The 14,323-nt window shown below is 34.1% G+C and overlaps 1 protein-coding gene across 1 annotated transcript in view; it reads left to right on the top strand.

Annotated features, from left to right (window-relative positions):
- Positions 1-14,323, top strand: part of UTRN (utrophin) — a 359,787-nt gene that overhangs the window by 257,449 nt on the left and 88,015 nt on the right. The window contains exon 55 of the mRNA XM_026666216.2: positions 9,700-9,829. Coding sequence (XP_026522001.2) covers positions 9,700-9,829 — 130 coding nt within the window. The remainder of the gene's footprint in view (positions 1-9,699; positions 9,830-14,323) is intronic.

Raw genomic sequence — 14,323 nt, 5'->3', positions numbered from 1 at the left:
GTCATCAATCATGTTCTCCAATTAAATATATTCACGTCCAAAAGCTCTGGTAGCTTAGTTACTAATCTTTTTAAAATAAGTGTTGGAATGTACTTTCTATTTCAAACTACTGCACTGATCTTCTAGATTTCCTTCCTCCCCCCCCCTGTTTATGGCAACTCTAAAACAGACATAGGAATCCTTTATGAGTTGACAGCTTGCACAGTTCTGATCTTTGTAAGTATAGACATCTATAGGAGGTATTACATTGCTGATTGTATAACGTGATCTTTTTTGCTATACACAAAAACAGACAGAAGGAAAACAAAATCTGTGTTTTATATATATATGTGTTATATATATGTGTTATATATATATATATATATATATATATATATATATATATATATATATATATATATATATATATATATTCATTCATTCATTCATTCATTCATTCATTCATTCTTAAGTTTTCGTGGTATTACATGTATGGCATTCAGCTTTGTTCGGTATTTTCCCACGCATTAGTTGTGTTAGTTGTAGCATGTTTGGAGAATCTCATCTGCCATCATCTACAGAAGCCTTATGATGGCAGATGAGATTCTGCCAAACATTGCTACAACTTTAAAAGCACAACTACAATGACGTGGTAAAATACCTGAACAAAGCTGAATGCCATACATATATATGTATACACACACACACACACACACACACACACACACATATACACACACACACACACACACACATATACGTGTTATGTCTCACCTTTCCAAGGAAGATGAAAAGTCCAAACTCCGATAAATACAGGCAGGCAAGAAGATTCAGTATTCACAGAGTTAATTCCTTTATACAGACAATGTTCTTGGTAGTATAACAAAAGCTGCCTGCCAAGTCCGACAAGATAACCAAAAGAATTAATCACTAAAGCTTTCAAGAAACCAAACACACCAAAGCCTGACAGAAAAGTAACACTTTGTCCCGTACAGAGTTTTCAGAGAAAACACACCCACTTTTATCCCCTGTGGGGTGTGTCTCAATAACTCATCTCACTCTCTGATTCGCCCACGCCTCCTGCGTTGCAGCTCACACTTCCTCCTGCAACGCTGCCTCGGATCAAGCCAACCTTTGTCTACTTGATTCCCTGTCAGAAGCTGCTCCGATATGCCCTCCTCCTCCTGATTAGTCTCAGGCTGTCCCTCTCGGTTATCTGCTGAAACCTGAAGGCATTGCCGAAGAGGAAGGTCCTGGGAGGAAGGCATTCCCAATTCCTCCTCCTCCTCCGCCCCTTGGGGAGAGAGGAAGAATATCAGAAACCAGGAGATTGGAGACTTGAATTTGTGAGTGATTTGGCATTTGGAATTAACTTTTTGACAATATTTGAGAAGAAGGAGGTGACAGAGGAGGAAAAATTGCGGCACTGAAAGTGACTTATTAATTCTCTGAACTGAGCTCAATAGGTTTATTGGCTTTATTTAATACATTTGGGAGGACAGATTGTTAAGCGATCAAGAAGAGATGACTATTGGATTTTGGAGGGAATAATAGGTGAAGGAGATTTGCACATTAAACTCAAAACCGGGAAGGGGAAAGAAGGAAAAGGAGGAAGGAGGAAGAGACCAACAGAAGGCTGGGAAGGATTGACTTCTTATTGCGATTAGTCAGCACATTATACCATTCGCTCCCGGAGTGCTGGGAAGAAACTCAAAACTTAAACCTTTAGCTTGAAGACTGACTATAAAGTTTATTTTTTATTTTTTTCTCTTATCACATTTCTTTATTTGTTGGAATTTCTATTTGGTAATACTTTAATAATACCATTTGGGCACTATTTTTACAATTTGAACCTCTAGCCCCTTGCTTATTGACTGCCTGAAATTAAGGTAACTTTTCTCTCTTCTTTCCCCATTGTTTCAGCCCTTCTTCTTCTTCCTATCTTAACCCCTTAAAAGTCTGATAAATTTACCTACTCAAAGGGGGAAAAAGGTATATTGTCCTTATAGATTTCAGTGACAATTGATTTGATTGTCTTAAATAGTAACAACAAAGAGTGAAAAATAGTGTTGATTTAGATTACTTAGAATACTTAAGATTAATTCTTAAAGAAGTAACTGGGCTGGATTTGATGTATTATTGGTGATTAATATTGATATTCAGTATATAAATTAATTATAAAGACTATTATATATTATTAGACAACCTTTTATAATATAGGTGTACAGACTGCCTATCTATATATTTGATTGAAGTATTAGAATAGAATTTTATTTTAGGAGTTAAACACTGAATGGTGATCTGGGACAATATATCCAATATAGTGCAACAACAAAAACAAATATTAAGAGAGATGACCTCCACGACAACTATGGCTTTGAAATCGGGAAGGAAGACCACCCCAACCCTAACAACTACTTTAACTTCTGCCTCACCAACAATCCAAAAACCATTGAAGAATCTCTAATAGGGGAAAAACAGTCCAATGTCTCTAACGTTAATATACAAGCTATCCTACTATCCTTGCAAGAAGCAATGTCAAGATGCAAGAAATAATGATTAAGAATCACAAAGAAACCAGAGCGGACATAGCGAATTAAGAGATGAGATGGGAAAGCTTAAAGTGGAAATGAAAGCAGATTTACTTAAAGTGGAGGATAAGATAGGGTCCTTGCAACAGGCTATGGAGAAAAACGAAGTTAAGATAAGAGAAATAGAGAGTAGGACAGAACGGATGGAGACAAACTTTGAAAGGATAGAGGAGGAATTTAGAAATGTAACTAAGGAAACCAAAGACTCCCTGGTCCACCTCGAAATGGATAAAGCAGCGGCATATTTAAGGTTTCAAAATGTGGTAGAAGCGAAAAATGAAGAACTAGAACAATTAATGGCAGAACTATTGGCTGAATGGTTAGGGAAAGAAAAACGATCTAATCAAAGAATTTGACGAGGTGTATAGGGTCAGCACAAGTTATGCTAGACGCCATAACTGCTCGAGAGAAATTCATATTCGTTTCACAAGGAGGTGTGTGAGAGACCTAATTCTTAAAATGTCCAGAGAAGAAACAATAACATATAGAGGTAAAGCGATTACGATCCTAAAACAAATCCCAAGGAAAGTGAGGGTCATAAGACAGGATTATAAATTTTTGGCCAATTATTTAAATAAAAAAGAAATTCCTTTTAAATGGTTAATCCCGGAAGGGATGTTAATAACTTGGAAAGAGAGAAAAATCAATATAGATTCTATAGAACAGGCCCAAGACTTTCATGATCAGCTAATAGGCACGGATAACCAATACAGGAGGAAACTAAAAGGAAACCACAGGATGATCGTAATCGCCATAGAAACCAAAAAGAAGGACTTCCTCAAAATTTAGGAACGATAAACCACAACCAGGGAGAAAAGAACCAATCTCACAACAACAGCAAGAAGAAAACCGAATAACCACTAGACAAAAAACTAAACAGACCTAGATAAATGGAGATAGGAAAGAAACTCCTCTCCATTAATATAAATGGTTTAAATTCAACATCTGAAAGGAAAAGGATATTAACTAAATTAATTAGACAAAATGCCGACATAATATGCCTACAAGAAACACACATTAGGAAAAAGGATGAAAGATATTTAATTTGCCCAAACTTGGAAAACTCTTTACAGCACCAGCAGACAAACATAAAAAGAAAGGAATTGCAATATTTGTGAAAGATGATGTAAAAGCAGAACTAACCTGGTCGGATCCGGAAGGAAGAACTCTGGTTATACAAATTTGGATTAATCATATTACATTTTTATTGGTAGCAATCTACGCGCCAAATGAAGAACAAGGGAAATTTTTTAAAGATCTCCATCAGAAAATAATAGGTTTCAAAAAAGGAATATCTGCATGATAGGCGACTTCAACTCCATTGCTGATCATCAAAAAGACCATAGTAATGTGAATAAGAACAAGAAAGGGAAAAGAGAATTTTCTATGCCCTGTAAGGACATGATGAAAGAATTAAACTTAATAGACTTATGGAGAAAACTAAACCCAGAAGAGAAACAGTTCACATATTATTCAAATCCACACAAAATCTGGACCAGAATAGATATGGCCTGGATGGATGGGGAATTGGCCAATGAAATAAAAGAAATTAAAATCCTACCAAATGAATGGGCCGACCACAACCCAATACAATTAATTTGGAGAGATAGGAGAAAAACAAAGAAAAAGATGGACACTGAATACTCAGTTAATAAACGAAGAAGAGTACATTAAGAAGCTGAAAGAGGAATTAAATTATTTTCTAAAAAGAAAATAATAATGAAGCAACCACGAAACAAAATATTTGGGATACATTGAAGGCAGTTATAAGAGGAACAACAATCTCTTATAATGCCATGAGAAACAAAACATGTTCTTATGGGTTTCCAAATTTTTGAGACGGGAAGACAATCTAAAATTTTGAGTGCGTGTTGGTGAACATCCTAACAGAATTACTATGAAAAAGAGAGAGTCATCATCATAATTTGTTCTTGCCACCTCTATTATCTACCCAAGATGGTCCCTGGCTTTTTTGTCCCTTTTCTTAAAAGCTACATGCAAATATTGGACTATAATTTGAGGCCTGTCGTTAATGTGAATTACTGAGCTCTTCAAATCTTTCATTAATATGTTGCAGAACAACAACCAAATTATAAAATGGCAGCTAGTAACCAAGGCTGAGTCTTTTTTTTCTTCATCATTTTTGTTACCCAAGCTCCAAGTGTGGTAGCTCTATTTTGGAAATTTAATCAATATGTTTTGAGTAACTGTGAATAAACAGGCATAGCAAAGTAATTTAGAACAAAGATTTCAGCCCCGTGATTGTTCCTTCTTCTTGTGAAGCCTAATTGTATGTGACTGTTAGGTACATGATTAAAACTAATGGAAACATGATTTTACTATTCGTTTCTATTAGGTTGTTTTTACTCAAAATTTACAGTGAAATTAAATTATTAGAGGGATTTATGAGCAACGTAATTTCACTCAAGTTATCTTTTAATAATTCATGTTGTTTCCATCACATTCAAATTTAAGGTATTCTGTGTGATATGTAAATTACTATTTTTTCCCGAAGGAAAGATTGAATAGTTATTTCTGTATTCTTTTGGTTTGAAATTAATTTTCTTTGATTGTGTAATTTTTTTTCATTATTTAAGTAACTCTCTTGTAGTTTACAATCTTCTGAAACATGTCTGACCAGAACAGAAGAATGGATTAGGCACATTTTGCTGGGGTTTTTGGAGCCTTTCTAGTTATATATTATTCCTTCAAGTATAAGGAAGGGAAGGATGTCTTTCCTATATTTATTCGGATATTGATGCATTTACTGGCTTACAGGAAAATGAGTTTTGACCTTTTTTTTAGGATTGAGTGTACACCAATTAATGGTGAGTTGGGAGCTGCACATTAAAAATAAAAGTGAACAAAATATTTCCTTATTATGAACTATTATTAAGATTTCACAAACTTTTAAGCATTTCTATGTACACTAGGCTTAAGGTTAACATTCTCTTCGCATTCATATCCTTTTCTGAATCACGATATTTTTAGCATTTTCATGAACTTTGCATTGAATATATTAAAGTAAACATGCTAACAATAATTGAATAAATGTTTACTGAGTTGCAAATTATGTATTCATGTGCTATGGGTTAAACATTAATATATTCTCCTGCCATAGAAAAAAGAATTTAAATGTTAAAAGAAATATTTTAGGATAATTATTTGTGCATTATGAGAAACTAAAGCCCATTATATTCAGTCAGGTTTACCTCTGGGTTTGAAACTAATTTGATCAATTGTGCATATTTTAGTGGATTGGCTGATGAAGTAATTATTTTGAATAGCCTGCATGTTTATGATTTAGAAATTCTAAGGACAGTCAATATTATTTGAATAGAAGTCAATCACATAATGGAACTTTTTATTCTTTCCTAAAGTTGTCTCCCTGAGTCCTCATCAAACTTGCTGTAGAAATTCCTGAATTTCTAAAAGTGGCTTTCTAAAAGAGTTACAGAACAGGATCAATTCCTGAGTTTTGCTGAATAAAGAAATTCAGCCATTGGACATAGAATCTTGAATTTTACCGTTAGCTATGCTTAGCCTGAAGTCAATAAAATCAATCTGGCTTAAATTTATCCCAGTAACCAATAGAATGGGTTACTCTAAGTCTATTTTTTTTCATGCTTATATATAAATAAAACAATTTGAAACAATAATAAGCATTTTTATTTTAAAAAAATTAACCAGCAATCAATGTTTTTAAGGTAATAGAAACCTAGTGTCCATTTCATTTTGGATTTCAGACATGCTGCAGAGTGAATTTTTAGTGTGGAATAACAAGTTAAAATTTGATTTTTAGTAGCAGCCAAAGTTTATTGTGGAGGATAAACTTAGAACATTGACAATAGTATTAAGTTTCCTCCTCATACAATTGCCCTTTAAAGAGCTGAGCCAGAGTGAAGCCAGTAATGCTATATTACTTAGAGGTGAACTATCATTGACCTGACACCTTTGTCCAAGCATAAGAGTGGCTCATATCGGTTCCAGACGTGTTTGAGGGGAATAACCACAACTACTACTCATGTTTAAGGGCCTTCAAAAATATATGTGACATATAATCTTTGAAGGAGTTTGTTTTATAATAGTATGCATGCTTAGAAATAATATTATGAATGATGCAAATATCTGTAAGGCTTAGGGAGCTTAATACTCACTTGAACTTTACTGCTGAAATTTGTAACAGAAAAGTTGCTCTCTCTATGTGAAATAAAGTTATTTCTGGTTGCCTTATTTGTTGTGGTGCAAAGAAAATCCACAATAACATCAACATTTTGTATTATAAGAGTGTTCTTTAAAATGTCAGACGGGCAATAATATCTGATATTTTAGTCCGTAAATTATGTAAATATCTTCCACTAATTAATAGGTGCTAATATAGGTATTGTATGGGACGATAGCAGTACATTTCTGGTTTTTTTTTCCTTATTACCAAAACTCTAAATCATTATTTCCTAAACTATGGTCCTAGAGTCTCGGGGGCGGGGGGGGTCCACAAAATCAAAATTATTTGCCAGTCTATGCTGAAAAAGACATAATATGAAAACCTCATCAAACAATTGTCAGAAGTAATAGTGGCAGCAAATGCATCTATTTTAATTTTTAATATGGTAAATATTGATAAATATAACCTATTGAAACAAACGCTATTAGAATAAGTTTTGACTACTTAATCATAGTTTGGACTGTAGCAGAGATCTAGATATTGCATTTGAGAAACATATTATCATTCAAAGAAATAGTTCTACTATGTTGCAAGCTACTTTAAACATGTTCTCAAAAGTTTTCTCAAGATGGCAATCTGTGTGTGTGTGTGGGAACAGCACCACTCTCTGCCGTTATTAAGCTTTAAACTTTAGCCTTTTTTTAAAAAAACAAAAAAAGACAATGAGACTATAATTTCAATAGCAGTAAAGTCTTTGTCAGTGTGGGTTGCTGTGTTAGAGATAGAGAACCAATTTGATCTAGTGGTTAAGGCATAAAGCTAGAAAGTGGGAGATTGTGAGCTCAAGTTCTAACTTAGCCATGAAAACCAATTGGGTGACCTTAGGCCAGTCACTCTTATCAGCACAACTCACCTCAGAGAGTGTTTTTTGTGTGGAAAATAGGAGAAAGAGGGTGTGTTGGATATGTTCACTGCCTTGAGTTATTTGTAAAAATAATAAAGATGGGGTATACATAAATAAATAGAAACATAAATATCTTAGTGCACCGTATAGAATATTTTGGATTCTAATGGACACCTAGTCCTCTGGCCATTAACTGCATAAAAACTGTACTTTTGTTCTCTGGGATCTATAGTATACTAGGTTTCCACATGTATTCATGTGTTGCTTATCTAATAAGTAAAGTACAGCATTCTTAGTAAGGACTGCAAGAAAGTTTTCATTTCTATTACCTGAGTAAAAGAATATTTTCCTTTTATATTTGTGTAAGGCTCCTTGCAAGCCTTAACAGAATTAATTCAGAAACGATATAAGGGCAAGAGATACTGCTAAGCAAGTTTATTTACAAAATTAAAGCATATCATATTTTCCTTTATGTTTAATTAAAGTTACAAAGATCAGTTGAGTATAAATCTCTTCATTTCAAGAGAAATCAATAGATTTATGCCCTTAATCCAAGATATCAGACTAGATCCATATTTTTAAATTAATGACATTTGTGCTATGGACAAAAGGATAAACATAAATATAGAAGGATAAAAACAACCTTTTCCTGCACCAGCCAAGGAAGCTAGATATCCCTAAGGTGGTTTTTCCAAAAGGCAACTGGACTTTCTTGTTTTTTTCCTTTGAAAACATTTTGCATTTCTGAAGTGAAGAATCTTCTTGTATGAGAAGTGAAACATTATCAAAGGAAACGTTTCAGAGAAAAAAGAAAAAGAAAATCCAATTGCACTTTGGAAAAAAGCACCTTTGGGGACAACTCTGACCTGGAAGACTGAGAGTCTCCATAGACAAGGAAGCTTCTCTACTTCCTTATTTTAGAATAAATCAAACGTTCTCATTTATTTGCTAACTTGGGATTTTCTTTTTCGGTCTCTTTCTCCTGGCTGAGGTAAGGTATACTGGAATGGGACTGACATTAATATCACTTGGTTGAAAACATTTGACCTAAAAAGTTGCAGTGGTCTTTTAAGGCAATATGGTGTTCTATAGCTTTTTCCTAGGTGTTCTTCTACATTCTGTTGACAAGACATAGCCATGATTCCACAACACTAATAATTTCACCACTTATCACTTCCAGACTGCAGAGGAGAACACAAGACTAGATAGTATAATGATACAGCTAGTCCTTGACTTACAACCCCAAGTGGGACCAGAATGTCAATTACTAAGTGAAACAGCTGTTAATAGCATTTAGCAATAGCAATAGTATTTAGGTTTATATATCACCTCATAGCACTTTACAACACTCTCTGGGCAATTCATAATGTAGACGCATTATTTGCATATTAAGCGAGTCAGGCCTGATTTTACAATCTTTTTGCCATGGTTTCTAAATGAATCACTGTGGTCATTAAGTGAACCCTTGGTCTTTAAGCAAATCCAGCTTACCCCCCATTGATTTTGCTTGTTGTAGGCTGGCTGGGAAGGTCACAAATGGACATTAGATGATCCCAGGATGCTGCAACCATCATAAATTGATGCCAGTTGCCAAGGGTCCAAATTTTGATCATGTAACTTCAGAGACGCTGCATTGGTTGCAAGTGCCAGGACTGGTCATAAGCCACTATTTTCAGTGCCATCATAATTTCAAACAGTCACTAAATGGTTGTAAACCGAGGACTGACTGTATTGTCATTAATGGTGTTATCCTTTAAACGTAATCCTCATGGGTTATTTCTGAAATTGCTTGAGCATAATATTTTGATTCCACATAGGATTTTTCTCTTGCTTTTATATTTTTGAATTTAGTCTATTAAAATGCCTGCCTTGCCTCCATATTTCAGATCAGTTTTGCATGTTCTTTCACGCTATATTTATTTATTCCATCTCTGTGTCTGGTAAAGTGGATATTTTTGGTATTATAAGTTTGATCGAGTGGATGAAAAGAGCGGGCTGCTGTTCTGCAGATTGCCTGCAGTGTGAATTTACAAATTATCCTTGTTTTGTTTTTTGGAAAGGCACTCAGACGTGAACTGAAGGAAAAAGAGCAAATGATTTTAAGTGCTGTCGATCAAGCACGAATGTTCCTTGCCGACCAACCAATTGAAGGGCCGGAAGAGCCAAGAAAAAACTTACACTCAAAGTCAGGTCAGTTTTTTTTTTCATTGCTGAATTTGAAAATAGAGTCTCTCTCTCTCAAGTTAAGTTAAAATAATTATTTTATTGAACATATGAGCATAATGGCTTTGATATTCTGTCTTCTTCAAGGACTGTCTAATGAATGCTATATGCACTGATATAATAAATGAACACGGACATATTATTGAGAATTTGTGATGCAAGCATGGTTCAAATAAATTTTAAGCTGCAGGAAGCAGAACTCAGTAGTTTGAGAGCAGTTGAACTTATACTTATCCAAGGAACTGGACAATTGGAAATTGACGCTGATTCTCGTTTTTGTTAGAAGCTGCCAAATTTGATAGATTGAGACATACTATCTAGTATTTCATTCTAGCAGTCTAGACATCTCAGTAAAGATAAGTTTAATTAAAGGATATAAAATCTTATCACGCTTAATGGTTAATATGAACTGTGGTGTAACATTGTTGGAGAAATGTGAAAAATAGGAAAGGAATTTAAGGATGCGAACAAGTACCTGGAATTATCAATTACTTGGACTATGAATTTCTTCCATGATCTGTTAACATATTGATTTACTTTGGGACCCCTAGCAAATTTAGGGGAAACAGCTTATTTAGATAATGAGAGCATATTATAAGTACCTTCATTAAATGGCTGCCATGATGGGCCAGCCTAATCACAAAATGGTCTGCATATATATTACCATATGGAATTGTACATTGTAGTAAGGTTCATTCTATGTTTCTTAAAAAAGAAAACTGTTCTCAGTTAGATATTTCATATCATTAAAATATAGATTCTGTGTTTAGATATACCTAGATTTTTGATGTAGTACCAATCCGAGGTGGTATTCAGAAGGTTCTGACCAGTTCTAGAGAACTGGTAGCAGAAATTTTGAGTAGTTCAGAGAACCGGCAAATACTACTTTTGTCTGGCCCTGCCCACATCTATTCTCTGCCTCCTGAGTCCCAGCTGATTGGCTGGGTCTTCTTTTGTTGCCCTGTACAGGAGAAGGGAGCTTAAAAGCAGGTTAGTGGGGTGGTGAGGGAATGGGATTTTGCAGTATTTTCCCCTGCTACGCCCACCAAGCCACATCCACAGAGCTGGTAGTAAAAATGTTTGAATCCCACCACTAATACCAATCCGTTCTTTAGGTTAGTCTAAGAGCAATTTCCAGTTTGAGTTGAAATCTGTGTCAGATTTGTTTTTAAGGTGGGGAGTTATTCTGGACATTGCAGCGTGTTCCCGCAATTTGGTTAGCTATTTTTTCATAAAAGGGATCAGATAATCTTACCAAAAGAAGACAGGTATCATTGTTGATATTTATACACACAAGTAAGTTAGTACCTTTTGAGAGATATATGGACTAGTGAAGTGTAATAGAAATATTGTAGGTTGAAATGAAATTCAACTTTTAATATTAGTTTAATAGTAATATGAATCATTTTTTTAGAATTGTTGAGCTTTACAACATTGCCACCAAACATCCACACATGCACACACACACAAACATACCTGATCCAACCTAATCATAGTACTTTCAGCATATTTTTTAAAATGAAATGTCCATTTTAGCAATCGAAACCAAGCTAGTGTACCAACAATACTACATCTTTCTCAATTTTCTTTGAATCTAAAATTCAGAGTAAATTTAACGTTTCATTCTTAAAGTGAAAGAAGGTCATGGGTTTCAAATAATTTAAACTTGATTGTGTGGATAATTATATATATTTGTGGGTAAGCCCATCCATGAATAAGCTGAACCCATTTTTTTAGATGTATTATGGAACCTAAAACCATTGGCTTTTTCATGAGGAAGCATGGCAAATTTTGTAATTGGAATTAATTGTTACCACTCCATTAAAATTTTCCTTGTCATAAAAATAAATATTTAATCATGATATTAGAAGGGATTCTTTTCCTGTTTTATTACAAATATTCAGTGTATCACTTACTGTTGCACAATCTCTTAATGGTTGTTTGTTCAAGCCAGATATATTTATGCAAACCATCTAAAAGTCCTGCCATTTTCTTAGATCTAAGATACAAACCACTACAAAATCCATGTTGAGTAGCTAACCTGGTGATACATTTTAAACTTTGTAGCTTCTGATTCACATCACTCTTTCAAAACATGTAGAGTGTTGAATATTAATCCTTGTGTCAAACAAGTTCATTATTCGTTCATGCCAATTATTTAATACCTCATGTTCAATATGAACTGGAAGAATTTGAAAAAGAAAAAAATAAACTTAATAATGTAAGTTTTGGTAAAATATTTATTTTAGTTTCTGCTTAACCAAAGCACATTTAGGTCCCAACCCCTCCAAAATCTGGAGATATCTAGTTGTATTCAAGAAATGGTAAAATAGTTGCTTTTAAATAAAGTCTCATTATTAAGATGGAATCTTAACCTCAGCCTTAATTTTAACCTTGTGTCTGGTTGTTTAGGATTTTTTATTAATATCAGTGTCTCAACCTTGCTCAATGGGCACTACAGATTGTTTAGCATAATTAAATATGTACATGCCCCCTATTAAGTTTTGTAATAATTGTAATTTCTGAACCCATTCCAAGGTCATATTTACATGGATTACAATACAGTCATCCAAGGGCAGTTTCATATGAAGCAGTGAAGCAATTAGAACTATACTGATGCATGAATCACAATAGGCAAGCTGTTGCTGTCCAGAAAATGCATGTAGCTGACATACCTGACAAACCTAATGGTAAATATTTCTAGCTGTGAGGATCCCTTTGACCTCTAGCAACAATGATGAGTACTAGAACTTCCAAATTGCAGACCTGTTTTTTTCAGGAGTATAACACAATCCCCGGTATAGCTACCGTGTTTCTCATATAATAAGGCCGGGTCTAATTTTTTTTTGAGCCCCGAAAAAACGGCTAGGCCGTCTTTTCGGGAGTGACTTAATCCCCCCCCTTGCATCTTAGGGCGGGCGCCGACGACTGGATGTTGACCTCGGCGTTGGTGGAGCACTTTGTATCAGGGTCAACGCAGGCAGCACCATATCCGGGTGTGCAACAAAAGTACTTCTTAACAGCAAGCCCCCCCCGCCATTTCCCCCATTTCGCATGTTTTAATATAGGCCTTAATTTGGGGGGAGGGGCTTAATTTTATTTCATGCCTATAAAACATGCTGGGACTTCCTATTGGGGGAGGCCGTATTGTTGGAGAAACAGGGTAGTTGTTGAGTATCTAGCTTAGGAAACAATTTACCCAGTGAATTCTCAAATACAAGTTGCGTTAACTAAACCTTGTGAAAAACAATATTTTCTTCAGGTCATATGTGGTTTAAGTCATATGTGGTTTCTCCCAAATTAAATACTACTGGTAGTTTTCAACATGATAATATCTTGAAGTAAATTTTCTAATATCTATATAAGGCAGCTTTATATAAATTTAAAATAGTATCTTGAGAAATCACATAGTTGATGGAAACACTATTTCTGCAACTTAACTCTATAGAAGCAGTCTAGGATATTATGGTCAGTAGTCTCAAAACCAATTGAGAGATTAAATAAAAATAATAAAATAAATAAGAGTAGTATCAATTCTTTTTCTATTCTGATGAGATCGTCCATGAAGACATGAATTTTTTTTGAATCCCATAATTAGGATACAATCCATATTGAAATGGATTTAGTTAATAAATATCATATAATAATGCCTGTAATTAAATCAATATCTTCCTTCATATCACCTTGCCTCCCCCCAAGACTACTCTATTATCTTCTTCTTGTCTTGTACAATAATATTATATTATCTATTAAACATAGAAAATGGATTCATATCCATTCATATCCTTGCATTGGTCCTCTGAAATATATGAAAAAAATGGTTTTATTTGCTTGCATAATTTATCCACCATCCTAATTTTACACACATAATCTAACTTTAATCTAAATTATGGGTTTGTTAGGAAAATATATTTACTAAATTCAAATTTGTTAAGGCCCTTGTGTTATGAGAAAATAGTTATCAATAACATTTATTCGGTATTTGAGCCCATCAGGTTTGTGAATGATGATATGGTAAATTGCTTCATTTAAAAATCTAGTTGCATTTTGATTAGTTAATTAACATCTTGAATCTTTCAACTTAATCAAACTTATAAAAATTATACAAATACCAATTTGTAAACATTCAGTGTTCAAATGATGTAATTGCTTAAGAATTCAGATAAATTTAAATCCCCATTCCACTGCAGTCTAGTATCTTGTATCTCCTCTCCTTTGCAAACTAGAGCTTTATTTACTTTAAATAAATACTAGGGTTCTTTTTTTTTTTTTTCAAATAATTTAATTTTAATTAAATGAGATTCAGTGAGAAAATGATAAATAAGGTGGACAGGTTTCTAACATTCAGAGAGAGATGGTGAACAAACAGTTTTTCTTTTAGATAAATTTGGCAGTAACCCTAAGAAAAGTACTTCTAATTGTTCTTAGAAGTTCCTTTTATTTAGGAAATGAAAACAGAAA

This window comes from Notechis scutatus, chromosome 1 (assembly GCF_049901735.1).
Source record: "Notechis scutatus isolate UNSWTSFEM ecotype Mainland chromosome 1, rNotScu1.2, whole genome shotgun sequence".
NCBI classification, from domain to species: Eukaryota; Metazoa; Chordata; class Lepidosauria; order Squamata; family Elapidae; genus Notechis; species Notechis scutatus.
The sequence above is the reverse complement of the archived record's forward strand: the minus strand, read 5'-3'. Positions and strand labels throughout refer to the sequence as shown.